Source organism: Carcharhinus amblyrhynchos, chromosome 8, assembly GCF_965287045.1.
Source record: "Carcharhinus amblyrhynchos chromosome 8, sCarAmb.v2.hapA, whole genome shotgun sequence".
NCBI lineage: Eukaryota > Metazoa > Chordata > Chondrichthyes > Carcharhiniformes > Carcharhinidae > Carcharhinus > Carcharhinus amblyrhynchos.
In genome coordinates this window covers 115,459,599-115,480,724 of record NC_137331.1, presented here as the reverse complement: position 1 = coordinate 115,480,724, position 21,126 = coordinate 115,459,599, and the positions used below count along the sequence as shown (strand labels likewise).

Genomic DNA, 21,126 nt, shown 5'->3' with positions numbered 1-21,126 from the left:
TGACATGGGGCCCAAAACTGCTCTCAGTTCTCTAAATAGGGTCTGACCAGGAACAGCCTTATAAATCCTCAATTACATCCCTGTTCTTGTATTCTAGCCCTCTTAACATTAATTCTAACACGCTAACATTAGATTTGCCTTCCTAACTGTCAGCTGAACCTGCACGTTAACCTTGAGGATCTTGAACAAAGACTCTCAAGTCCCTTTTATGTTTCTGATTTGCTAAGCATTTTCCCATTTAGAAAATAGTCTATGTCTCCATTCCTCCTTCCAAAATGCATAGCCTCACTCTTTTCGACATTGTATTCCATCTGCCGCTTCTTTGCCCACTCCTAACCCATCCAAGTCCTTCTGCAGCCCCCCTGCTTCCTCAATACTACCTGTCCCTCTACATATCTTTGCATCATCTGCAAATTTAGCAACAATGCCTTCAGTTCCTTCTTCTAAATCGTTAATGTATATTGTGAAAAGTTGTGGTCCCAGCACTGACCCCTGAGGCATACCACTAGTCACTGGCTGCCATCCTGAAAAAGACTCTTTTGTCCCCAATCTCTGCCTTCTGCCAGTTTATTGATGATTATTGTAACATTACCTTTTTTATATTCCTTTTCTATCCCCTGATTTATTTTCTGCCCCGCATCCTGACTACTGCTGGGAGGGCCTGTAGACCACTCCTGTCAGGGTCTTTTTACCTTTGCGATTCCTCAACTCTACCCACAGAGATCCTATGCCTTCTGATTCTATATTAGTTCTTGCTATCAATTTAACTTAGTTTCTTATTAACAATGCAACTCCAACCTGTTTTGCCCATCTGCCTGTCCTTTTGATAGGACACATATCCTTGGATATTTAGATCCCAGCCCTGATCCCCTTGCAGCCACATCTCTATGATGCCCACAACATCGTACCAGCCAATTTCAATGTGCGCAATCAGCTCATTACCTTGTAAGACATCCTGGTCATCCGCTGCGCCTAGTCCCACATCCAGCCATCTTGACTGTTGTCTTGCCACTGGATCTAGATGGGAATTGGGAAGTGGGAATGAGGCTGACGCTGCGCAACTCTCCTTCACTTCAATCCAAATCAAGCGCTAGTTTTGACACCATCATCATCATGTGTCCTGTTCAACCCTTGAAGTCCTGTGGCGATGGGCGAGCAGCGAAGCAGCAAGTGTGGATACACTGGGAGCTGTAGTCACGGACCTGCACGCAGGCGGCTCAGGTCTAATGGTCGTTTTCTGCTGACTGAAGCAGCAGTGGAGCTCGATGTCTACCTGGGTGACTGAGGAGTCCTCTTCAGGAACGCACTGCTCACTTCCGTAGAATGAGGAAGGGGCTAGAAAAGGCGCCCTAAATGTTGCCTGCTTCACTACACCCTGGCCAGTTTATCGTGGCTGGCGGGGATCCCATCTTGCGGTCAAACATACAAAATAAAACACAAGGTGACACGCTCACCATTGGCACTTGGAGCACGTGCATGCTTTTGGACAACCCTACAGCAGACAGACCAGAGAGAAGGACAGCCTGAGTTGCCAGAGAGCTTGCAAGATACAACATTGATATTGCAGCCCTGAGCGAAACTCGTCTTGCCAAGGTAGGTCAGTTGACTGAGACTAGAGGTGGATACACTTTTTTCTGGAGTGGTCGCAGCAGCAATGAGCGTCGTGATGCTGGAGTTGGATTCGCCGTCAGGAGCCACCTTGTTCGGAAACATGAAAGTCTACCCAAGGGTGTGAATGACTGGCTTATGACATTACAGCTTCCGCTACAGAAGTCAAGCCACCCTGATCAGTGCCTATGCCCCCACAGTGAACAACCCGGACGAGATGAAAGACAAGTTCTACGAAGAACTAGACACCCTACCATCAGCAGTCAGCAGTACCGACAAACTGATCTTGCTTGGTGATTTCAGTGCAAGAGTAGGGTGTGACTCTGCAATCTGGCAGGGAGTCATTGGGAGGCATGGAGTGGGCAAGTGTAACAGTAATGGCCTACTCTTACTGAAGGCCTATGCAGCACATGACCTCCTCATCACCAACACAATCTTCCGTCTGCCTAACCGTAACAAGACCACCTGGATGCACCCCTGCTCTAAGCATTGGCATCTTATTGACTATGTCATTGTCAGGAGAAAAGACGGGCAGGATGTCAGAGTAACCAAGGCCATGTGTGGTGCTGACTGCTGGACAGATCACAGGCTCATTGTCTCCAAAATGAGGCTCCGCATCAGACCCAAGAAGCAACCACAAGGAAGCAAGGTTATGAAAAGAATCAATGCGGCCAAGCTAAAGAGCCCCAGCATAACTTCAGCACTGGCTGAAGACTTAGAAATCAAGCTTGCTGACCTACACCTCACAGGCAGCACTGAAGACAACTGGGACCGCGTCAGGGATGCTATCCATACATCTGTGCTGAAGACGCTCGGGCCCTCCACCCGCAAGCAGCATGATTGGTTTGATGAGAATGATGAGGAGATACAGGCTGTACTTGTTGAAAAGCACCATTTTCATCTGGCCTGTCAGAATGACCCATCTTCAGCTGCCAAGAAAAATGCTTTCACCAGTGCTCACAGGACAGTCCAGAATTGTGTAAAATGCAGGATGCCTGGCTGAGCGCCAAGGCAGGTGAAATACAGGGATATGCTGACAGAAACGACTTGAAATGATTCTATGAAGCCCTCAACACTCTCTAGGGACCTCAATCTCTTGGGAGTTCCCCCCTCCTGAGTACAGGTGGTACAACTCTCATTACAGAGAAGGCTCAGGTCCTGCAAACATGGCCTGAACACTTTGAAGCCGTCCTCAACCGACCGTCATCTATTAACGATGAGGCAATAGACAGGATTCCCCATATTGATATCAGCAGTGCCATGGATGACCCACCGGTAGTAACAGAAGTCACAAAAGCTGTCAGCCAGTTATCCAGTGGCAAAGCCCCAGGGGCAGGTGCCATATCCGCAGAGATCTATAAAGCTGCTGGTCCTGCACTTATCGAGAAGCTCATTGAGTTGTTCCGGTCCTTTTGGAAGCAAGGATCCATTTCTCAGGAACTTTAAAGATGCTTCCATCGTACACCTCTACAAAAGGAAGGGCAATTGGCAAGTATGCAACATCCACTGAGGAATCTCATAAGAACATAAGAAATAGGAGCAGGAGTAGGCCATCTAGCCCTTCGAGCCTGCCCCGCCATTCAGTAAGATTATGGCTGATCTGTCGTGGCTCAGTTCCACTTTCCCGCCCTCTCCCCATAACCCTTAATCCCCTCGCTTACCAAAAACCCATCAACCCGCGCCTTAAAAATATTTAGCGAGGCAGCCTCCACCACCTCAATGGGCAGAGAATTCCAGAGATTCACCACCCTTTGAGTGTAGAAGTTCCTCCTCAACTCCGTTCTAAACCACCCCCCCTTTATCTTGAGGCTGTGCCCCCTAGTCCTACTGTCCTTTCTGAGCGGGAAGAGTCTCTCCACCTCTATCCTATCCATCCCATTCATCATCTTATATGTCTCAATGAGATCTCCCCTCATTCTTCTAAACTCTAACGAGTACAAGCCTAGTTTATTCAGCCTTTCCTCATAGCTCAACCCCCTCAACTCCGCCATCAGCCTAGTAAACCTCCTCTGCATCTCGCTGCTCTGCATCACACGAAAAACCCTTGCAAGAGTCCTGCTAAATCATCTGGTCACTCATCTGGAGCTGAGCCTGCTTCCAGAGTCACAGTGTGGCTTCCGCAAAGCTCTTGGGACTACTGACATGATTTTTGCTGTGTGCCAACTTCAGGAGAAGTGTCAGGAGCAGAATCGCGAGCGCTACACAACCTTTGTTGACCTCACGAAAGCCTTCGATACTGTAAGCCGACAAGACCTGTGGAGGATCATGTCAAAGTTTGGCTGCCCCCCCCCCAAATTCATTCAGATGGTACGCCAGTTCCATGATGGCCAGAGTACTGGATGGCGGAGAATCCTCTGAGGCATTCCCAGTCACCAGTGGCGTCAAACAGGGCTGTGTGCTCGCACCCACACTGTTCAGCATGATGTTTACTGCCGTGCTGAATGATGCCTTCCAGGACAGTGTTGCTGGAATCAGCCTCAAGTGCAGAGTGGATGGGAAGCTCTTCAACCTGAGGAGACTTCAAGCTATTACCAAAGTGAAAGAGACTGTTCTGAGAGATTTCCTCTTTGCCAATGACTGCACCCTGTATGCTGGCTCAGAGCCAGAGATGCAAGTCAGTATGGACAAATTTTCCATGCTTGTGACAACTTTGGAGTCGCCATCAACATTAAAAAGACTGAAGTCATGCACCACCCTGCTCTTCATGCACCGTACATAGAACCCATAATCACGGTCAAAGGGCAGAAACCACAGGCAGTGGACCAGTTCACTTAACTTGGCAGCACCCTCTCTCAAGCAGTGACTATTGATGCAGAAATTAACTGCAGAATAGCAAAGGCAAGTTCTGCTTTTGGTAGATCGCGCTCCACTGCTTGGGAACATCGAGGAATCAGCCCAGCAACAAAACTGAAGGTCCACAGCGCCATGGTACTCACTACCCTCCTGTATGCCTGTGAAACGTGGACTGTGTATCAGAGGCATGCAAGACAGCTCAATTATTTCCACATGACTTGTCTTCGCAGAATATTACGCATCTGATGGCAAGACAAAGTTCCAGACACTGAAGTTCTTTCTAGAGCAAGCCTACCATCAGTCCACACACTGCTGATGAGAGTGCAGACCCGGTGGGCAGGTCATGTCATCCATATGTCAGATGAGCGCATACCCAAGCAACTCCTTTTTGGGGAACTCTCTGCTGGAAAACGCTCGCATGGAGGGCAGAAGAAACGTTTCAAAGACACACTCAAAGCTTCCCTGAAGTCGCTTGACATTGATACGACTACCTGGGAAACGCTGGCACAAAACTGTCCTACCTGGCGCTGCCTCATCCACAAAGGCTGTCAAGCTCATGAAGCAAGGTGTATTGCTGAAGCACAACTTAAGCGCGAGCTGCGCAAGTCCAGAGCCACCAGCGCAACAACTACAGTGTCTACACAAGTCTGTCCAATATGTGCCAGGACATTCCGTGCCCAAATTGGCCTGATCAGTCATCTTCGGACACACCGCAACCAGCCTCAAAATGACAAATGGTGTCAAGGCCCTCTGATGACGATGGACGAACAACAACCTTGTTCGGTATACTGCATCCCTTTAGGTGCAACACCCTCAGTCCTGCATTGACCATCTCCCGTCTCATACTTGTCACCTTTTTTGCATCTTGGCTTATCCTTCTAAAATTATGTTATAAAGCTTAAATTTTTCCTCATTGTTTCACCTAACTGTATCTTGAAATAATCACAATGTTATTTACTTGGAAGACCATTCCAGATGTTCACTTTTTGCATGAAACAATATTTAACAATATCTTTTCTAAATGCTTCATTGAACCATTGCATTGTGCATTAAAGCAGCACTATTTAACTCATCTACACTGTTCACTATATTTTTAATTTATCCTCAGAATATAAGCCATATTTACTGAAAAGGCAGTAGAGGTCACCTTGGACAATTATTTTGTACGTTTTCTTCCCTAAAAGATAGTGAATCAGTCTGGCAGATTTTATGGTGATGTTTCTGGTGCCAAAACACACACCACCAAATTTATTGAGTGTAATTTCACAAATCTCTATTTTTGAACTCACTTTGCCCAGATTTCTAGTCCAGTTCCGTAAACTGCTTCATTATTTTATTTCTGTATGGTCACTAGCTATTATCACTTACTCCATTCCTTTATTATACTTCAATCCCTTGAACATACATTATTTTCTTTATACTTCTGTCTACTATTTCTAAGATTTGAATGTATCATTTTATGACTTATTGGCCAGAATTAAACAATGGTATTCAAGGTACAGTCTGTCCCGTTTGATATGACAACACTAACAAATTATAGCACTTTAACAGTATCATAGGCAGCATGGTGGCACTGTGATTAGCACTGCTGCCTCACCGCCAGGAACCCAGATTCAATTCCGGCTTGGGTGCCTATGTGGAACCTGCATGTTCTCCCCTGTCTGCGTGGGTTTTCCTCCACGTGCTCCGGTTTTCTCCCACAGTCCAAAAGACATGCTGGTTCGGTGCATTAGCCATGCTAAATTATCCCTCAGTGTACCTGAATAGGCGATGGAGTGTGGTGACTAGTAATTTCATTGCAGTGTTAATGTAAGCCTTGTGACACTAAGATCCAGGCCAGAAGCTTCCAGGTATTTTGTGAAGTTGATTTAATTTACTTTGATTTATTATTGTCACGTGTATTGGTATGCAATGAAAAGTATTGTTTCTTGTGCTACACAAAGCATACTGTTCATAGAATACATAGGGGAGAAGGAAAGGAGAGGGCGCAGAATAAAGTGTAACAGTCATAGCTAGTGTGTAGAGAAAGATCAACTTACAATGTAGGTCCATTCAAAAGTCTGATGGGAGCAGGGAAGATGCTGTTCTTGAGTGAGTTGGTACGTGATCTCAGACTTTTACATCTTTTTCCCCAATGGAAGAAGGTGGAAGATAGTATACCTGGGATGCGTGGGGTCCTTGATTAAGCTGGCTGCTTTTCTGAGGCAGCGGGAACCAAAAAAATTACACCTCAGAAACAGGCCTTTTGGCCCTTCTTGTCTGTGCCGAACCATTTTTTGCCTAGTCCCACTGACCTGCACTTGGACCATATCCCTTCACACCCCTCTCATCCATGAACCCATCCAAGCTTTTCTTAAATGGTAAAAGTGCATTTACCACTTACCACTTTATCACATTTACCACTTTATCTGGCAGCTCATTCCACACTCCCACCACTCTCTGCATGAAGAATCCCCCCCAATATTCCCTTTAAACTTTTCTCCTTTCACCCTTAACCCATGCCCTCTGGTTTTTTTCTCCTCTAGCCTCAGTGGAAAAAGCCTGTTTGCATTCACTCTATCTATACCCATCAAAATCTTATATACCTCTATCAAATCTCCCCTCATTCTTTTAAGCTCCAGGAAATAAAGTCCTAACCTATTCAATCTCTCTCTGTAACTCAGCTTCTCAAGTCCCGGCAACATCCTCACGAACCTTCTCTGCATTCTTTCAACCTTACTTACATCCTTCCTCTAACTAGGTGACCAAAACTGTACACAATACTCTAAATTCGGCCTCACCAATGCCTTACACAACCGTACCAGAACACTCCAACTTATATACTCAATACTCTGATTTATAAAGGCCAATGTACCAAAAGCACTCTTTACGACCCTATCCACCTGTGACGCCACTTTTAGGGAATTCTGTACCTGTATTCCCAGATCCCTCTATTCAATTGCACTCTTCAGAGTTCTACCATTTACCCTTTACGTACGGGAAGTATAGACAGAGTCACTAGATGGGATTCTGGTTTGTGTGTTGGACTGGTCTATGTTCAGAACCTTTTTGTAGTCTCTTGTGGTCTTGATTAGAGCAGGAGCCATGCTGTGATATATTTGGAAAGGATGCTTTCTATGGTGTATTGCAAAAATTGGTGATAGTCATAGCAGACATGCCAAGTCTCCTTAGCCTCCTGAGAAAGTAGAGGCATCGATGAGCTTAATCATTGCAGCAGAGTAGAAGGATCAGGACAAGTCGAAAGTTGAAGATCACAACCATTTCCACTTCATTCCCTTCAATGTAAACTGGGATATGTCTTCCACTACATTTCCTGAAGATGCTGACTATCTCCTTTGTTTTACTGACATTGAGGGAGAGAGTACTGTCGTTGCACCAGTTCACTAAATTCTCTATCTCTTTACTGTATTGTGTCTCATCGTTGTTTGAGATCCGAGCCACTGGGGTGGTGTCATCAGCAAACTTGAAATTGGAGTTGGGCTACGCAGTCATGCGTATATGAGGAGTATGGTAAGGGGGTGAAGACATAGCCTTGCGAGGCGTCGGTATTGAGGATCATCATGAAGGAGGTGTTGCTGCATATTCTTACTGATTGTGATCTGTGGGCTAGGAAGTCTAGGATCCAGTGACAGAAGAAAGAGCCGAGCCCTAGGCCATGGAGTTTGGAGTTTTGTTGAAAGTTAAGTTGTAATCAATAAATAGGAGTTTGACATAAGTGCCTTTTTGATCCAGGTGTGCCAGGATTCAGTGTAGGGCTAGGGAGATGACGACTGCTTGGGTGATTGCAGCGATTGGCAATCAATCAGGCAGCCTAGGAGGCCATTGTTGATCCATGCCATGACTAACCTTCCAAAGCACTCCATATGATGGATATCAGAGCCACTAGGCAATAGTCAAGAAGGCATGCTGCCTGGCTTTCCTTTGGTACAGAGATGATGGTGTTGTCTTGAAGCAAGTAGGGACCTGAAGTTAGCCTAGATCCTAAGTTTTTTATTTGATTTTGGCATTGTTGAACATAAGGTGTTTCACTCCAGGTATGATTCAAGTGACCCTCCTGGAAGCTTTTATCAAACAAAGTTTATTTAAGAACACAGAATATAATAAAAAGAATTAACACAACTTTTACCAATTACAAGACTTAAACATGACACAATATAACTCTTAGCTAGCTATTTCTGCTCTTCCAAGGTAAGTTTTTAAACTTTATTTCTTAGTGCCACAAGTAGGCTTATGCCCTTGAGCCTGCTGCACTATTTAACACGGTGTCATATGGTTTAGGTTAATTATAGAAAAGGAGCAACCAGAATAAACTAATTAATTGAGAGAGCTCCAACCTCAGGCAAGTGAGAACAGATCTGACCAGATAAACAGGAATCAAAGATTTGCTGGCAAAACCAAAACAGCAATGGGCTGTCTTCAAAGAAGTGACAATTCGGGTACAGAGAGGTACATTCCTAGAGGAAAAGGTAGAACAAATAAATTCAGTGATATAGTAAGATAAAGTAGCAAAAGTATTCAAATAACAGATGTCATGTGACTAGTACAGTCGCGAACTAGGCTGAATAAAGGAGGAGGTGAAGTGAAAAAATAAGAGAAGGAAAGAGAGAATGTGAGAGAGTGGCAAAAAACATGGATGTGATTTTTTAAAAATTCTTTCTTGGCATGTAGGTGTTACAGGCTAAGCCAACATTTTTATTCCCATCCTGTGTGGGTTTCCTCCAGGTGCTCCAGTTTCCTCCCATAGTCCAAAGGTGTGCATGTTAAGTGGATTGGCCATGTTAACTTATTCCTTAGTGTCCCAAGATGTGTTAGTTAGGGGGATTAACATGGGGTATGTGGGGTTGCAAGGATAGGGCCTGGCTAGGATCTCTGTCATAGAGTTGGTACGGAGTCAGTGGGCTGAATGGCCTTTCTGCACTGGAGGGATTCTGTTTTCCCAAACTGCCATTGAGAAGGTGGTGGCGAGTCACGTTCTAGAAACATTGTAGTCCATTTGGTGTAGGTACACCAACTGTGATGTTTGGGAAGGACTTCCAGGATTTTGAGGTAGCAACAGTCAAAAGAATGACAATAGACTATAGAATCAAAGAATGCCTACAGTGCAAAAGAATGCCATTCGGCTCATCGAGTCTGCATCGACACTCCAAAAGAACATCTTTCTCAGGTTCCAGTCCTCCCCCTACTCCCAACCCTCCCCGCTTGCTCTGTACGTTACCCTTCACATTTACCATGGCTAATTACCAAGACCAGAGTTCCAAGTTAGGATGGTGAGAGCCTTGGAGACGATTTGCAGGTGGTGTTGCCATGTATCTGCTGCCCTTGTCCCGCCAGGTTGCAGGGATCACAGATTTCGAAGGTGTTGTCAAAGAAGTCTTGACAAATTGCTGCAGTGCATCCTAGAGGATGGTACGCATTACTGCCGCTGTGCGTCAGTGGTGCAGGAAGTAGATGTTGGGGATGGTGGATAGCTTGCCAATCAAGCAGGCTGCTTTGTCCTGGGTAAGATGCTCTTTTGGAGAATTGGTGCAGACTTGATGGGCCAAATGGCCTCTTTCTGCACTGTAGGGATTCTATAGAAAGAGAGGGATTTAGTGATGTTAATGTCATTGACTGTCAAGAGGCGATGGTTAGATTCTCTCCTATTGGAAATGATCATTGCCTGGCAGTTGTGAGTTGTGAGTGTTCGCAGTTATTAGCCTGAGACTGAATGTGCCCAGGTCTTGCTGCATATGGGCATGTTTCAGTGTCTAAGGAGTCGCAAATGGCAACTGAGCATTGTGCAATTATCAGCAAACATCCCCACTTCTGGCCTTATGATGGAAGGAACATCATTGGTTAAGCAGCTGAAGCTGGTTGAGCCTAGGACACTACGCTGAAGAACTCTTGAGTTTATGTGCCAGAACAGAGATGATTAACCTTCAACAACTACAACTATCATCCTTTGTACTAGGTATAACTCCAACCAATGGAGAGTCTGCTGCCTGATTCCCATTGTTACACTTCCAGTTGGTGTTTTAACTGGATGGGAAGATCCCAGAATGGAGTCTTGATTCAGACTGTAACTTCTTATTTTATAAAACATGGAAGAACAAATTCACAGGATCACTAATTTGTTTTAAGATGAAAAAAACATTTTTCAAAATGAAAAGATTGGATTATGATACAATGCCCTTTTACTCCCCCTTATCATAACAAATACACACTGAATTTAAGACTAATATGGATTACAAAGTAAATTTTGAAGTGACATCACGCTGCCAAAGGCTGAAGCATTCAGAATGGCAGAAGCAGACATGCTGAACCAGTTACATCCTTTTAAATTTTGCCACTTTTATGTTAATAGGCTTTGTGCTGCTTCTCGGCAGGAAGCTGTTCTCACCAGTAAACTGGCCAGGATCGTAGTGCTCTGGATTTTTGGCCTCCCACGCTATCTTCCTGACTTGTCACACTGGCATCATAAATTTTTCCTCTGGCCATCATTAAACCCATTGGGCACATGTCTCATTCCTTGATGGCCAAGTGGTAGCAAGTTGAGTAACAATCTGAAAATCTTTCTTGCGTATTCCAGTAGCAGATGGTATTTTTATTCATTTGTGGGGCATGGGCGTAGCTGGTTGGCCAACATTAATTGCCCATCCCTAGTTGTCCTTGGCTGGGCCATTTTTCAGAGGGCAGTTGAGAGTCAACCATATTGCTGTGTCTTTGGAGTCATTTGTGGGGCAGACCAGAACCAAATGGGTTTTCCCAACCATCAACAATGGTTTTATGGTCATCAGTAGATTCTTAATCCCAGGTATTTTTTATTGAATTCAATTTTATGGGATTTGGACCTGGGTACCCAGAATATTAGCTGAGTTTCTGGATTAATAGTCTAGCGATAATACCACTAAGCATTGCCTCGCCGAGTGGTAGAGATTCCTGATCAGCCATGTGATGGAAAGAAAATTGGAGCCTTTATCATTATTCATAGCTCCAGACTATAACGTGCATGTTGCTACAGCAACTTGAACTCCTTTGATGGGCATGTTGGCTCAGTTGGCTGGATGGCCAGTGTGGATTTCATTGATGCCAGCAGCATGGGGGTTTGAATTCCGCTCTGGTTGGAGCGGATTCAGGACTTGTCCTACTCATGGTGAAGATGGCTGTGCTTTGTGTCGGACCTGCCTTTTGAAGAAGAATAGCTTTTAGGGTAAATGCGTCAGCTGGACTGAATGATGCAGTATTCCTCTCCAATTCTATCATAATTTCTGTGGCTGTCAGAGACGGTTTGTTTTTCTCCATTCTTGGCGAGCTGACTGATAGGTTGGCTAAGAGTCAGGTTGCAGTGAATCTGAGGGCTGAGGGAGTCAATGGTACAAAGTGACACTGCTGGAGCTTTGCAACATGCTGTTCCTGAGAATGTAATTTTGTCAACAGACTGTTAACAATGAAGAAAAGTACACATTGTCACTTTTATATATTTGGAAAATCAGTGAAAGTAATTGAATAGCATCCAGAGTGTGAAAAATGAACATAGTTGCAGAAGACATCATTTTTTTGTCCCTGAACAACCCCAAAGTTATTAGTGAGTTTAGTGATTTCTGAAATCATAAGCATTGCATGCGTTTATTGCTTCGTTTCACCAAATAATCATGTAAACGTCAGGTAATAAATATTGATTAGATTGTATTGGATGTGTTAAATACTGATTGCAGTTTCATAATCTTTTAGAATGATGTGGATAAACTCTGCTCCATAAACCCTGCTCTATTAATAAAAAATTGGTCGGTTTGTAAAGGTAGCCGAAGAGATGGATAAAATAAACAACTCAAACCTATGAAAAATAAATAAGTGAGAAACAAAGTAGTATTTTATATTCAGGTTAGCACTTCCCAGCCACTTGGTGACAAATATTGTTATGTCTTATGTAACCTCTAGTGTTTCCAGAGAAAGGAAAAAAAGCAACACATTTGCATTACCACATCCTATGGGATGAGGCGTTGGGAATTGTAATAAATCAGGAAGCCTGATTGGAAAGGAACATACTTTATTACAGGATGCAAAGTAAAACCACTACCATGGTGTACACACATGCCTAGGACTACAGCTCTGCAGGCCCAGCTCTGGGCCTGCCTTAAAGGCTCAGGTGATGGGTTCCAGCTAAGCAGGCCTGCCTGTTACTAGGAGAAGCCATAATCAACAAGCCCCACAGGGAGATTAATCAGTGATTCCCCACAGACCTCATTGGGTTACCACAGGAATCTAACAGAGAAATAAAATGGAAAGAAATAACTAGAAAAAGACTGGTAAAAAAAATTGTGTGATTCCTTTAAAAAATGGTGTTTTGTACATTGTTGGATGCTTTGACCTTTTGTCTGAACTATTCCAGTTCCCCTGACTTTGTAATGTGCAGTTGTTCAAATTTAAAAATGGAGATGCAGATCATGTGGAAATATTAGATGGCCTCAAGATCTTGTTAACTTGATGACATAATTTTAATGTTAAATATCCATGCTTTTCAATGTGGACACTCTGTTTTTACCTGCCGATTTTTCTCGTGCTCATTAAAGGATTTTAATAATTGCTTACAATACTTTTGATGGAAAGTTCACTCTCAAAGGATTGTGCATCAGCGCTCATCTTGGCAGTTGGGATTAGATTAGGGGTTTAAAAAGAGGGCGGCATGGACAGGCCGAAGGATCTGTTTCCATGCTGTAAACCTCTGACTGTATAGAAGTAAAGCTGGTTGACGGTGTCATTAATTTGTTAGCTAAAGAAGAAATAAGGCAAGCATAATTTTACTGTTTTCAGGCTAAGTATTCCCACTGCTATGAAAACAGGAGTGAATTGCATTGCTGCTGGGAACGTCTGTCAGGTTGGATTCACCCACCCAATGGATGCAAATATATGCATCCTATGATTCACGCCAGCCACCTGCTGTTCAGAGAACCATCAGGGTGCTTGTGGACAGGTAACCCCCTCTTCCCAAAAATCAAAATGATGTCCCCCACCCCCCTGCTGATGAGAGGTGCACCACCAACCTCTTAGCTAAGAGGGGCAATCTCACCCAAACAATGCCTCCCCACCAACACCACTACCACCACACAGAAGAGGAAGTGAAACCACTTAGTCCCTTTATTTGAGGAAACCACAGCTATTAATCAGGCTTAGTCTTTATAAACATGTGATTACGAACAGTGGAGGTACTTGAGATGAATTTAAGTGCGAGGGAAAGGGAAATAAACATAGCTGACTGGAGGCTATAGAAATCCATTGAGCTGTCAATCAAGTCATATTTCAAAACACTGCACTATTAAGTTGAAAGAGATCAAAGGTTTTCAATGGAACAGTGGGTTTCAAAGGTTCCAGCTTTCCAGGAGGACTCAAATAAAAGCTGTGTGGATACATTGGAACTGAAATGCCTGCTAAAGAATGGAGCGCTGCTATGATATAAAAGCCTGCCAGCTGTCCAGGGGCATGGAGATTAAAGTGACCAGCCTGCTTCAGATCTTCACAGCTGACAGGCAGGAATGAAGATGTTAATGACCGAGTTGCCAGAAATCACCATGCCAGGGATGATCGTTAGGTCTGCCAGGGCTAGAATGGGCAGTCCAGCCATGAGACTTCCATCCCAGAGCAAGTGGCGAGATCAGCCCAAACCTAACAAACCCTTAGGACCCTGATGGCAGGAGAGGGGAAAACAGCTGCTGGACCTACTTCCATTCCCCCCGCCGCCACCCCCCCCCACACACAATCAGGCTGTCACTGCCAGGGTGCCAGAGTGGTGGTCTGAGGGGTGAAGAGCTAAGTGAGGGTCTGAGGAGTGCGTGGAAGCTTGAGGTGGGGGTGTTGGGTCAGGTCACCCTAAGCCTGAATGGCCAGTGTGGGAGGGCAGGGAGTGTTGATCTGTTATTTAAATACTGGGGGGGTAGGGGGGGAGATGCCCTTCTTTGTTCAGGGGTTGGAGATACTCCTGGGGGCAGGGGGGTGGGGGTGGCCTTAATTTCAGGGTTTAAGTTCAGTTTGTGCTCCTGCTCCCGGTCAACAAGCAAAAACTGAAGCAGGAGAATCCATCAAAAAGTTTTTTGCAGTGTTAGTCCGAGGAATTGGATGACGACCTATGGGACTGCTTAGAGTTAGTAAACTGGTCAATATTTAAAAACTCTGCGACCAACCTGAACAGGTACCCCATTACAGTAACTGATTTCATTAATTAGTGTGTAGAAGACTGTGTGCCAAAGAAGCAAAGCCATGTGTTTTCCAACCAGAAACCATGGATGAACAGAGATATCCACTGCTGGCTGAAGTCCAGGTCAGAGGCATTCAAGTCAGGCGACCCTGATCTATACAAGAAAGCCAGATACAATCTAAGGAGATCCATCAAAGATGCCAAAAGACAGTACCGGACCAAGCTAGAGTCCCAGTTAGCCACACAGACCCCACTGACTATGGCAAGTCCGCAAGACATAACAAGCGCCAAGATGAAGGCATGTAAAACCACCAGTTCCAATGTACCCCTCCCTGATGAGCTCAATGCATTCTGTGCCCATTTTGAGCAAGACGTCAGCGAGAACATGCCCTCCATCCTGGAAGCCCTGGATTAACCTGTATCTGGGGTCACCATTGCAGATGTCAGCAGCTTTCTTGAAGGTCAACCCATGGAAAGCAACTGGCCCAGATGGCGTACCCGTGGATCAGCTGGTGGGATATTCGCAGACATCTTCAACCTATCTTTACAAAAATCTGAGATCCCTATCTGCTTTAAGAAGATGACCATCATCCTGGTACCTAAGGAAAAAACCAAGAAGCATGCCTCAATGATTATCGTCCAGTGGCTGTGACATCCATCGTTGTGAAATACTTCGAAAGGATAGCCATGGCATGAATCAATTCCAGCCTCCCGGACTACCTGGATCCACTGCAGTTTGCCTACTGCTGCAGCAGGTCCACAGCAGACGCCATCTCCCTGGCCCTACACTCAATCCTGGAACACCTAGATAACAAAGACATCCATGTCAGACTCCTATTGATTGACTACGGCTGAGCCTTCAACGCCATTATTCCCACAAAATCCATCTCTAAACTCCAGGGCCTGGGCCTCCACTCCTGTCTCTGCGACTGGATCCTTCATAACCTAAGACTGCAATCAACAAAGGATAGGCAATAACACCTCCTCCACAATCATCCTCAACACTAGTGCCCCACAAGGCTGTGTTCTCAGCCCCCCCTACTATATTCCTTATATATCTATGACTGTGTGGCCAGATTCCTCTCCAATTTGATTTTCAAGTTTGCTGATGACACCACTGTAGTGGAACAGATCTCAAACAATGATGAGACGGTACAGGAATGAGATAGAGAATCAGGTAAACTGGTGTAGCAACTATAATCTCTCGCTCAATGTCAACAAAATGAGGGAAATTGTCATCAACTTCAGGAAGTGTAGAGGAGAACATGCCCCTGTCTACATCAATGGGGACAAAGTAGAAAAGGTCAAGAGCTTCAAGTTTTTAGGTGTCCAGATCACCAACAACCTGTCCTGGTCTCTCCATGCCGACACTATAGTTAAGAAAACCTACCAATGCCTCTACTTTCTCAGAAGACTAAGGAAATTTGGCATGGCAGCTACAACTCTCACCAACTTTCACAGATGCATCATAGCATTCTTTCTGGTTGTATCATGGCTTGGTATGGCTCCTGCTCTGCCCAAGACCGCAAGAAACTACAAAAGGACGTGAATATAGCCCAATCCACCACACAAACCAGCCTCCCATCCCTTGATTCTGTATATGCTGCTTGCTACCTTGGCAAAGCAGCCAGCATAATTAAGGACCCACACGCCTGGACGTTCTCTTCCTTTGGGGAAAAAGATACAAAAGCCTGAGGTCACATACCAACCAATTCAAAAACAGCTTCCCCCCCCATCGCTGCCGTCAGACTTTTGAATGGACCTACCTTGCACTTAGTTGATCTTTGCACCCTATCTTATCACTACATTTTGCACTCTCATTTCTTTCTCTATGAATGGTGTGTTTTGCCTGTAAAGTGCACAAGAAACAGTACTATTCACTATATGCCAATACACATAACTAATCAAATCAAATCAGACTTCAAGTTCACATTGGTTCAGATGTCATTAGCCTTCACCATTTAAGCACTCTGCTCCTTTACTACTGAATAAATCCATTTCTTATATGACCTGAATGAGATGCTCCTTCATCATGGACTACCTTTGTCTGCAGTCTGGCAGCAGTAGAGGGGCAAATGGCCACTGAACCTCGAAGCCCCTCAGGTTCCAGCATGCTAGGTCCATGCCATTCATGACCAGTATCAAAGCCTGTCTGGTGCATTTCCCTTGGTGAGGGAGATGTGGTGAATGGGCTGTGGAGCCTGCTAATTGTATTATAATTAGGGGATTTGCATAATAATTGGATTGTTGCCCACTATGGACAGGAATCTAATCAGGGTCAGCAGGGTGGATTGTGTGAATCCCAATAGCCTTCATGCCCGGCAGCAATCCTGATTTTTGGCTGATGCCCCATTCAGTGGGACATTGGGATTTCCGTCGGCTGTCTGACGAGGTCAGTGAATCTCCTTCTGCATGTTTCTTTGTATGGACCAATATGCAAAATTTTTTAAATAGTTTTTGACAACTAAGCCGTTAAATCTAAAGCCACTGGAAAATGGTGCAGTGGCATAAAAGAGAATGTTTTGTTGGAAAATATAAGAGCTTTGGGTGTACAATATCCTGAATATATATATATTTGAAAATCAGAAATATTGATTCATTTGCAGTGGAACTTGACAAAAACGTTTGGCGTATGCGTATAGAGGATAATGTCTAATACATGCTGATATTTTCAATGTCAGGGTTGTGAACCAAGTAGCAAGAATTCTCCACAAGTTAGAGGGTGTTGCCTCATCCGTCCGTTGGACTTTGCACATACTCTCATGTACTGTTCTAGTTTCCTTTGTGGTGAGCTGGCTGAAGAACCCAGAAGTTGAAATGTCTAGTTCTTTTCCTGTATATTTAATTTTAGTAAACAACTAGCAAAAAAAGTTTCTTTGCCAAGCAAAAGAGACAAGGCCATAAGAATTATTAATCTGTTTCCACAGTGCAAGCAACATCCTGCCACACAGTGTGTGTCCTCGGCCATTGATTTTAGTTAATTTGTGGTTGTCATCGTTTGCTGTCTCTGCCACAGTGTATTAAGTCTAGCACCTGAGGACTTGTGATATCTACAGCGCATGTAGACATTGTGAAGCTTCACACTGCCTCTGAAGTCTGCCTCACTCTGCTAATATAACATGTTCAAGTGCAGCTGGATGTGCATTGCTGAATTCCACATCTTGATTATGCAGAGTGATGAAGTGAATGTCACCAATGTGAAGGTTACACAGTCAAATGATTGGAGTTGGGAAAAAGGTAGCTCCTTTTAAATCTCCTTGCAGGATATATTTTAAGTTCAGCTGAAGTAATTATCTAAGTTTTATGTTTGGACTAGGTACGATCAGGAGTTTGTTGAACTTTAATATGCAACTGCCAAAATGCTGTCAAATAAGTCATTTTAAGCAATGACTGCTAATTAAAAGATCTGACTGTTTCAAGTGTGATCACCCTCACTGAAGGACACATTTAAGCTTGGGACAACCATCGCAGAGGTGCAATGGGAGAAGGTTTCTGTCTGAGGCCTTTTAACCATATTACACTGAGAGGCTAGAAGCTGTGTAGAATCTCTGGGCTGAATGCCTAACAGGGAATGCATTTTGTGAATATGGAGAATATTGAAATTGTGGTAAGGCAGAAAGTTGAATTCTGTTGCATTTTCTCTATTATTCAGTTTAAAGTGTTTTGCCCTCCTGCTGTATGCCTGACATGGAATGTATATTGTAAGTAACAACAGTAATGCAATTATATTGAGGCATCTCAGATGATCCTGTACAAATTGGAAAAGTTAAATTTTATTGCATTTTCTGTAATTTGATTTGAAATGTTTTGTAATGTGCATTTTTTACAAATTTAATAAATGAAATATATATTTGAAAAAGATTCTATCCTGACAATTTTAAGCAAATTATTTTTTTCTCTGTTGTTTCAGCTGAACAAGAATTTGTCAAGATAATCATCATTGTTGTGGTAATGACAGTGATGGTCGTTGTGATCATTTGCTTGCTGAACCACTACAAACTTTTAACGCGGTCTTTCATAAACCGACAAAGTCAGGGCAGGCGGCAAGAGGAAGCTTTGCAGCCAGTAAGTTCAACACTGTATACTTATTACTCAAATTGAAACTATTTTATAGAATAACAGTGTGGAAATATAGCCAGATCATTCCAAAGGACTGTTTAAATATATGCTGATTTCTGTTCCTAAATTGTTCATTACATTGTTATTGATCACTTTATTTACTTTGCAAAACTTTGGCTATTTGTAGAAAGTTTAAGAATATGCAAGAATTAGAATCTTCTAAACTTTTAGTGCTCTATTTTTGCAAGATATACATCTGTTGGACAGTAAATGTTGGCTTCTACAATTTTGAATGTAATGAGGAACCTGTTGTTAGGTGCATTCGCCATGCTAAATTCTCGGTGTACCCAAACAGGCGCTGGAGTGTGGCGACTAGGGGATTTTCACAGTAACTTCATTGCAGTGTTAATGTAAGCCTACATGTGATACTAATAAATAAACTTAATCTTGAATTTGAAAAGAGAAATGCATAGACTTTTTACTGTTAGGATTTTCACATTTCCTGCCTTAGATATTTGAAGTGCTTGTTAGGTTTTGCTTAGGACACATCATAAAAATCTTTGGTTTCATTAGGTTAAGAATCCACACATTTAAAAAAGTATAATTTGAGTTTTAAAAATTTTCTCAAGTGATTATAGTGCAAATTAAGATAATTGGGAGTACATATAGGACGATAGTCATGGGTGAGTTGCCTGAAGATTGGAGGCAAATGTTGTGCCTTTGTTTAAAAAGGGCTGCAGGGAAAAGCCTGGGAACTACAGGCCAGTAAACCTCATGTCTGTGGTGGATAAGTTGTTGAAAGGTATTTTGAGATACAGGATCTACAGGCATTTAAAGATGCGAAGACTGATTAGGGACAGTCAGCATGGCTTTGTGAGTGGAAAATCATGTCTCACAATTTGATTGAGTTTTTTGAAGGCATAACCAAGAAGATAGATGAGGGCAGTGTAGTTGATGGTGTCTACATTGTCTTTAGCAAGGTCTTTGATAAGGTACCGTATGGTAGGTTGTTGCATAATGTTAGATCTCACGGGATCCAGGGTGAGATATCTAAATGGATACAAAATTGGCTTCTTGACAGGAGCCAGAGGGTGGTTGTACAGGGTTGTTTTTCAAACTGGAGGTCTGTGACCAGCAGTGTGCCTCGGGAATCAGTGTTGGATCCATTGTTGTTTGTCATTTATTTTAATGATTTGGATGAGAATATAGGAAGCATGGTTAGTAAGTTTGCAGATGACACCAAAGTTGGTGGCATAATGGACAGTGAAGAAAGTTACCTCCAATTGCAACAGGATCTTGATCAATTGGGCCAGTGGGCTGACGAATGGCAGATGGAGTTTAATTTAGATAAATGCGAGGTGATGTAGTTTGGTAGATTGAAAGAGTGCAATACTTAACTAATGGTGGGGCGTTGGGGAGAGTTACAGAACAAAGAGATCTCGGGATGCATGTTCATAGCTCCTTGAAAGTGGAGTCACGGGTGGATAGAATGGTGAAGAAAGCATTCAGCATGCTTGGTTATGTTGTTCAGAACATTGAATACAGGAGTTGGGAGGTCTTGTTGAAGTTGTACAAGACATTGGTAAGGCCAAACTGTGTACAGTTCTGGTCACCCTATTATAGGATATTATTAAACTAGAAAGAGTGCAGAAGGGATTTACTAGAATATTACCAGGACTTGATGGTTTGAGTTATAAGGAGAGGCTGGATAGACTGGGACATTTTTCTCTGGCGTGTAGAAGGCTGAGGAGTGGTCTTATAGAAGTCTATAAAATAATGAGGGGCACAGATCAACTAGATAGACTTCTCTATCTTTGCAAAAAGATATTGGCTGAAACTAGAGGGCATAGATCTAAGGTGAGAGATAGAAAAGTGTCTCAAGGGGCAATTTTTTCACACACAGGATGTGAGTATCTGGAACAAGCTGTCAGAAGTAGTAGTAGTAGAGGTGGGTGATAATTTTATCTTTTAAAAAGCATTTAGACAGTTATACAGGTAAGATGGGTATAGAGAGATATGGGCCAAATGCGGGCAGTTGGGATTAGCTTAGGGTTTTAAAGAAAAAGGCATCGACAAGTTGGGCCGAAGAGCCTGTTTCCATGCTGTAAACCTGTGACTCTATATAATTTGCATAAAGCTAAACAGATCTATGTAGTGGACAAGTCAGAAAGGTGTTTTGCATATCCAGGCATGGTATAGTCAGAAGCTTTTTCCTAGGGTGGCAGAGTCAATTAGTAGGGGGCATAGATTTAAGGTGTGAAGAGCAAGGTTTAAAGGAGATGTACGAATCAAGTTTTTTTTAGAGAGGGTGGTGGTTGACTGGAACTCGCTGCCTGGAGAGGTAGTGGGAACAGATGATAGTGACTTTTAAGGGGCGTGTTGACAAATGCATGAATAGGATAGGAATAGAGGGATATGGTTCCAGAAAGGTAGGGAGTTTTAGTTCAGTCAAACAACATGGTTAGTGTACGCTTGGATTGCCGAAGGGCCTGTTCATG

At 43.5% G+C, this 21,126-nt stretch overlaps 1 protein-coding gene across 6 annotated transcripts in view; it reads left to right on the top strand.

The window, feature by feature from the left end:
- The window catches only part of ldlrad4a (low density lipoprotein receptor class A domain containing 4a), a 363,373-nt gene that overhangs the window by 322,830 nt on the left and 19,417 nt on the right, over positions 1-21,126 (top strand). For 5 of the 6 annotated variants that reach the window (XM_080194694.1, XM_080194692.1, XM_080194693.1 and 2 more), the window contains one exon: positions 18,480-18,634. In XM_080194694.1, the coding sequence (XP_080050820.1) occupies positions 18,480-18,634 (155 nt within the window). Of the gene's footprint in view, positions 1-17,650; positions 17,807-18,479; positions 18,635-21,126 lie in introns of those variants that run through there. The other variant, XM_080194696.1, reaches the window with a different exon arrangement.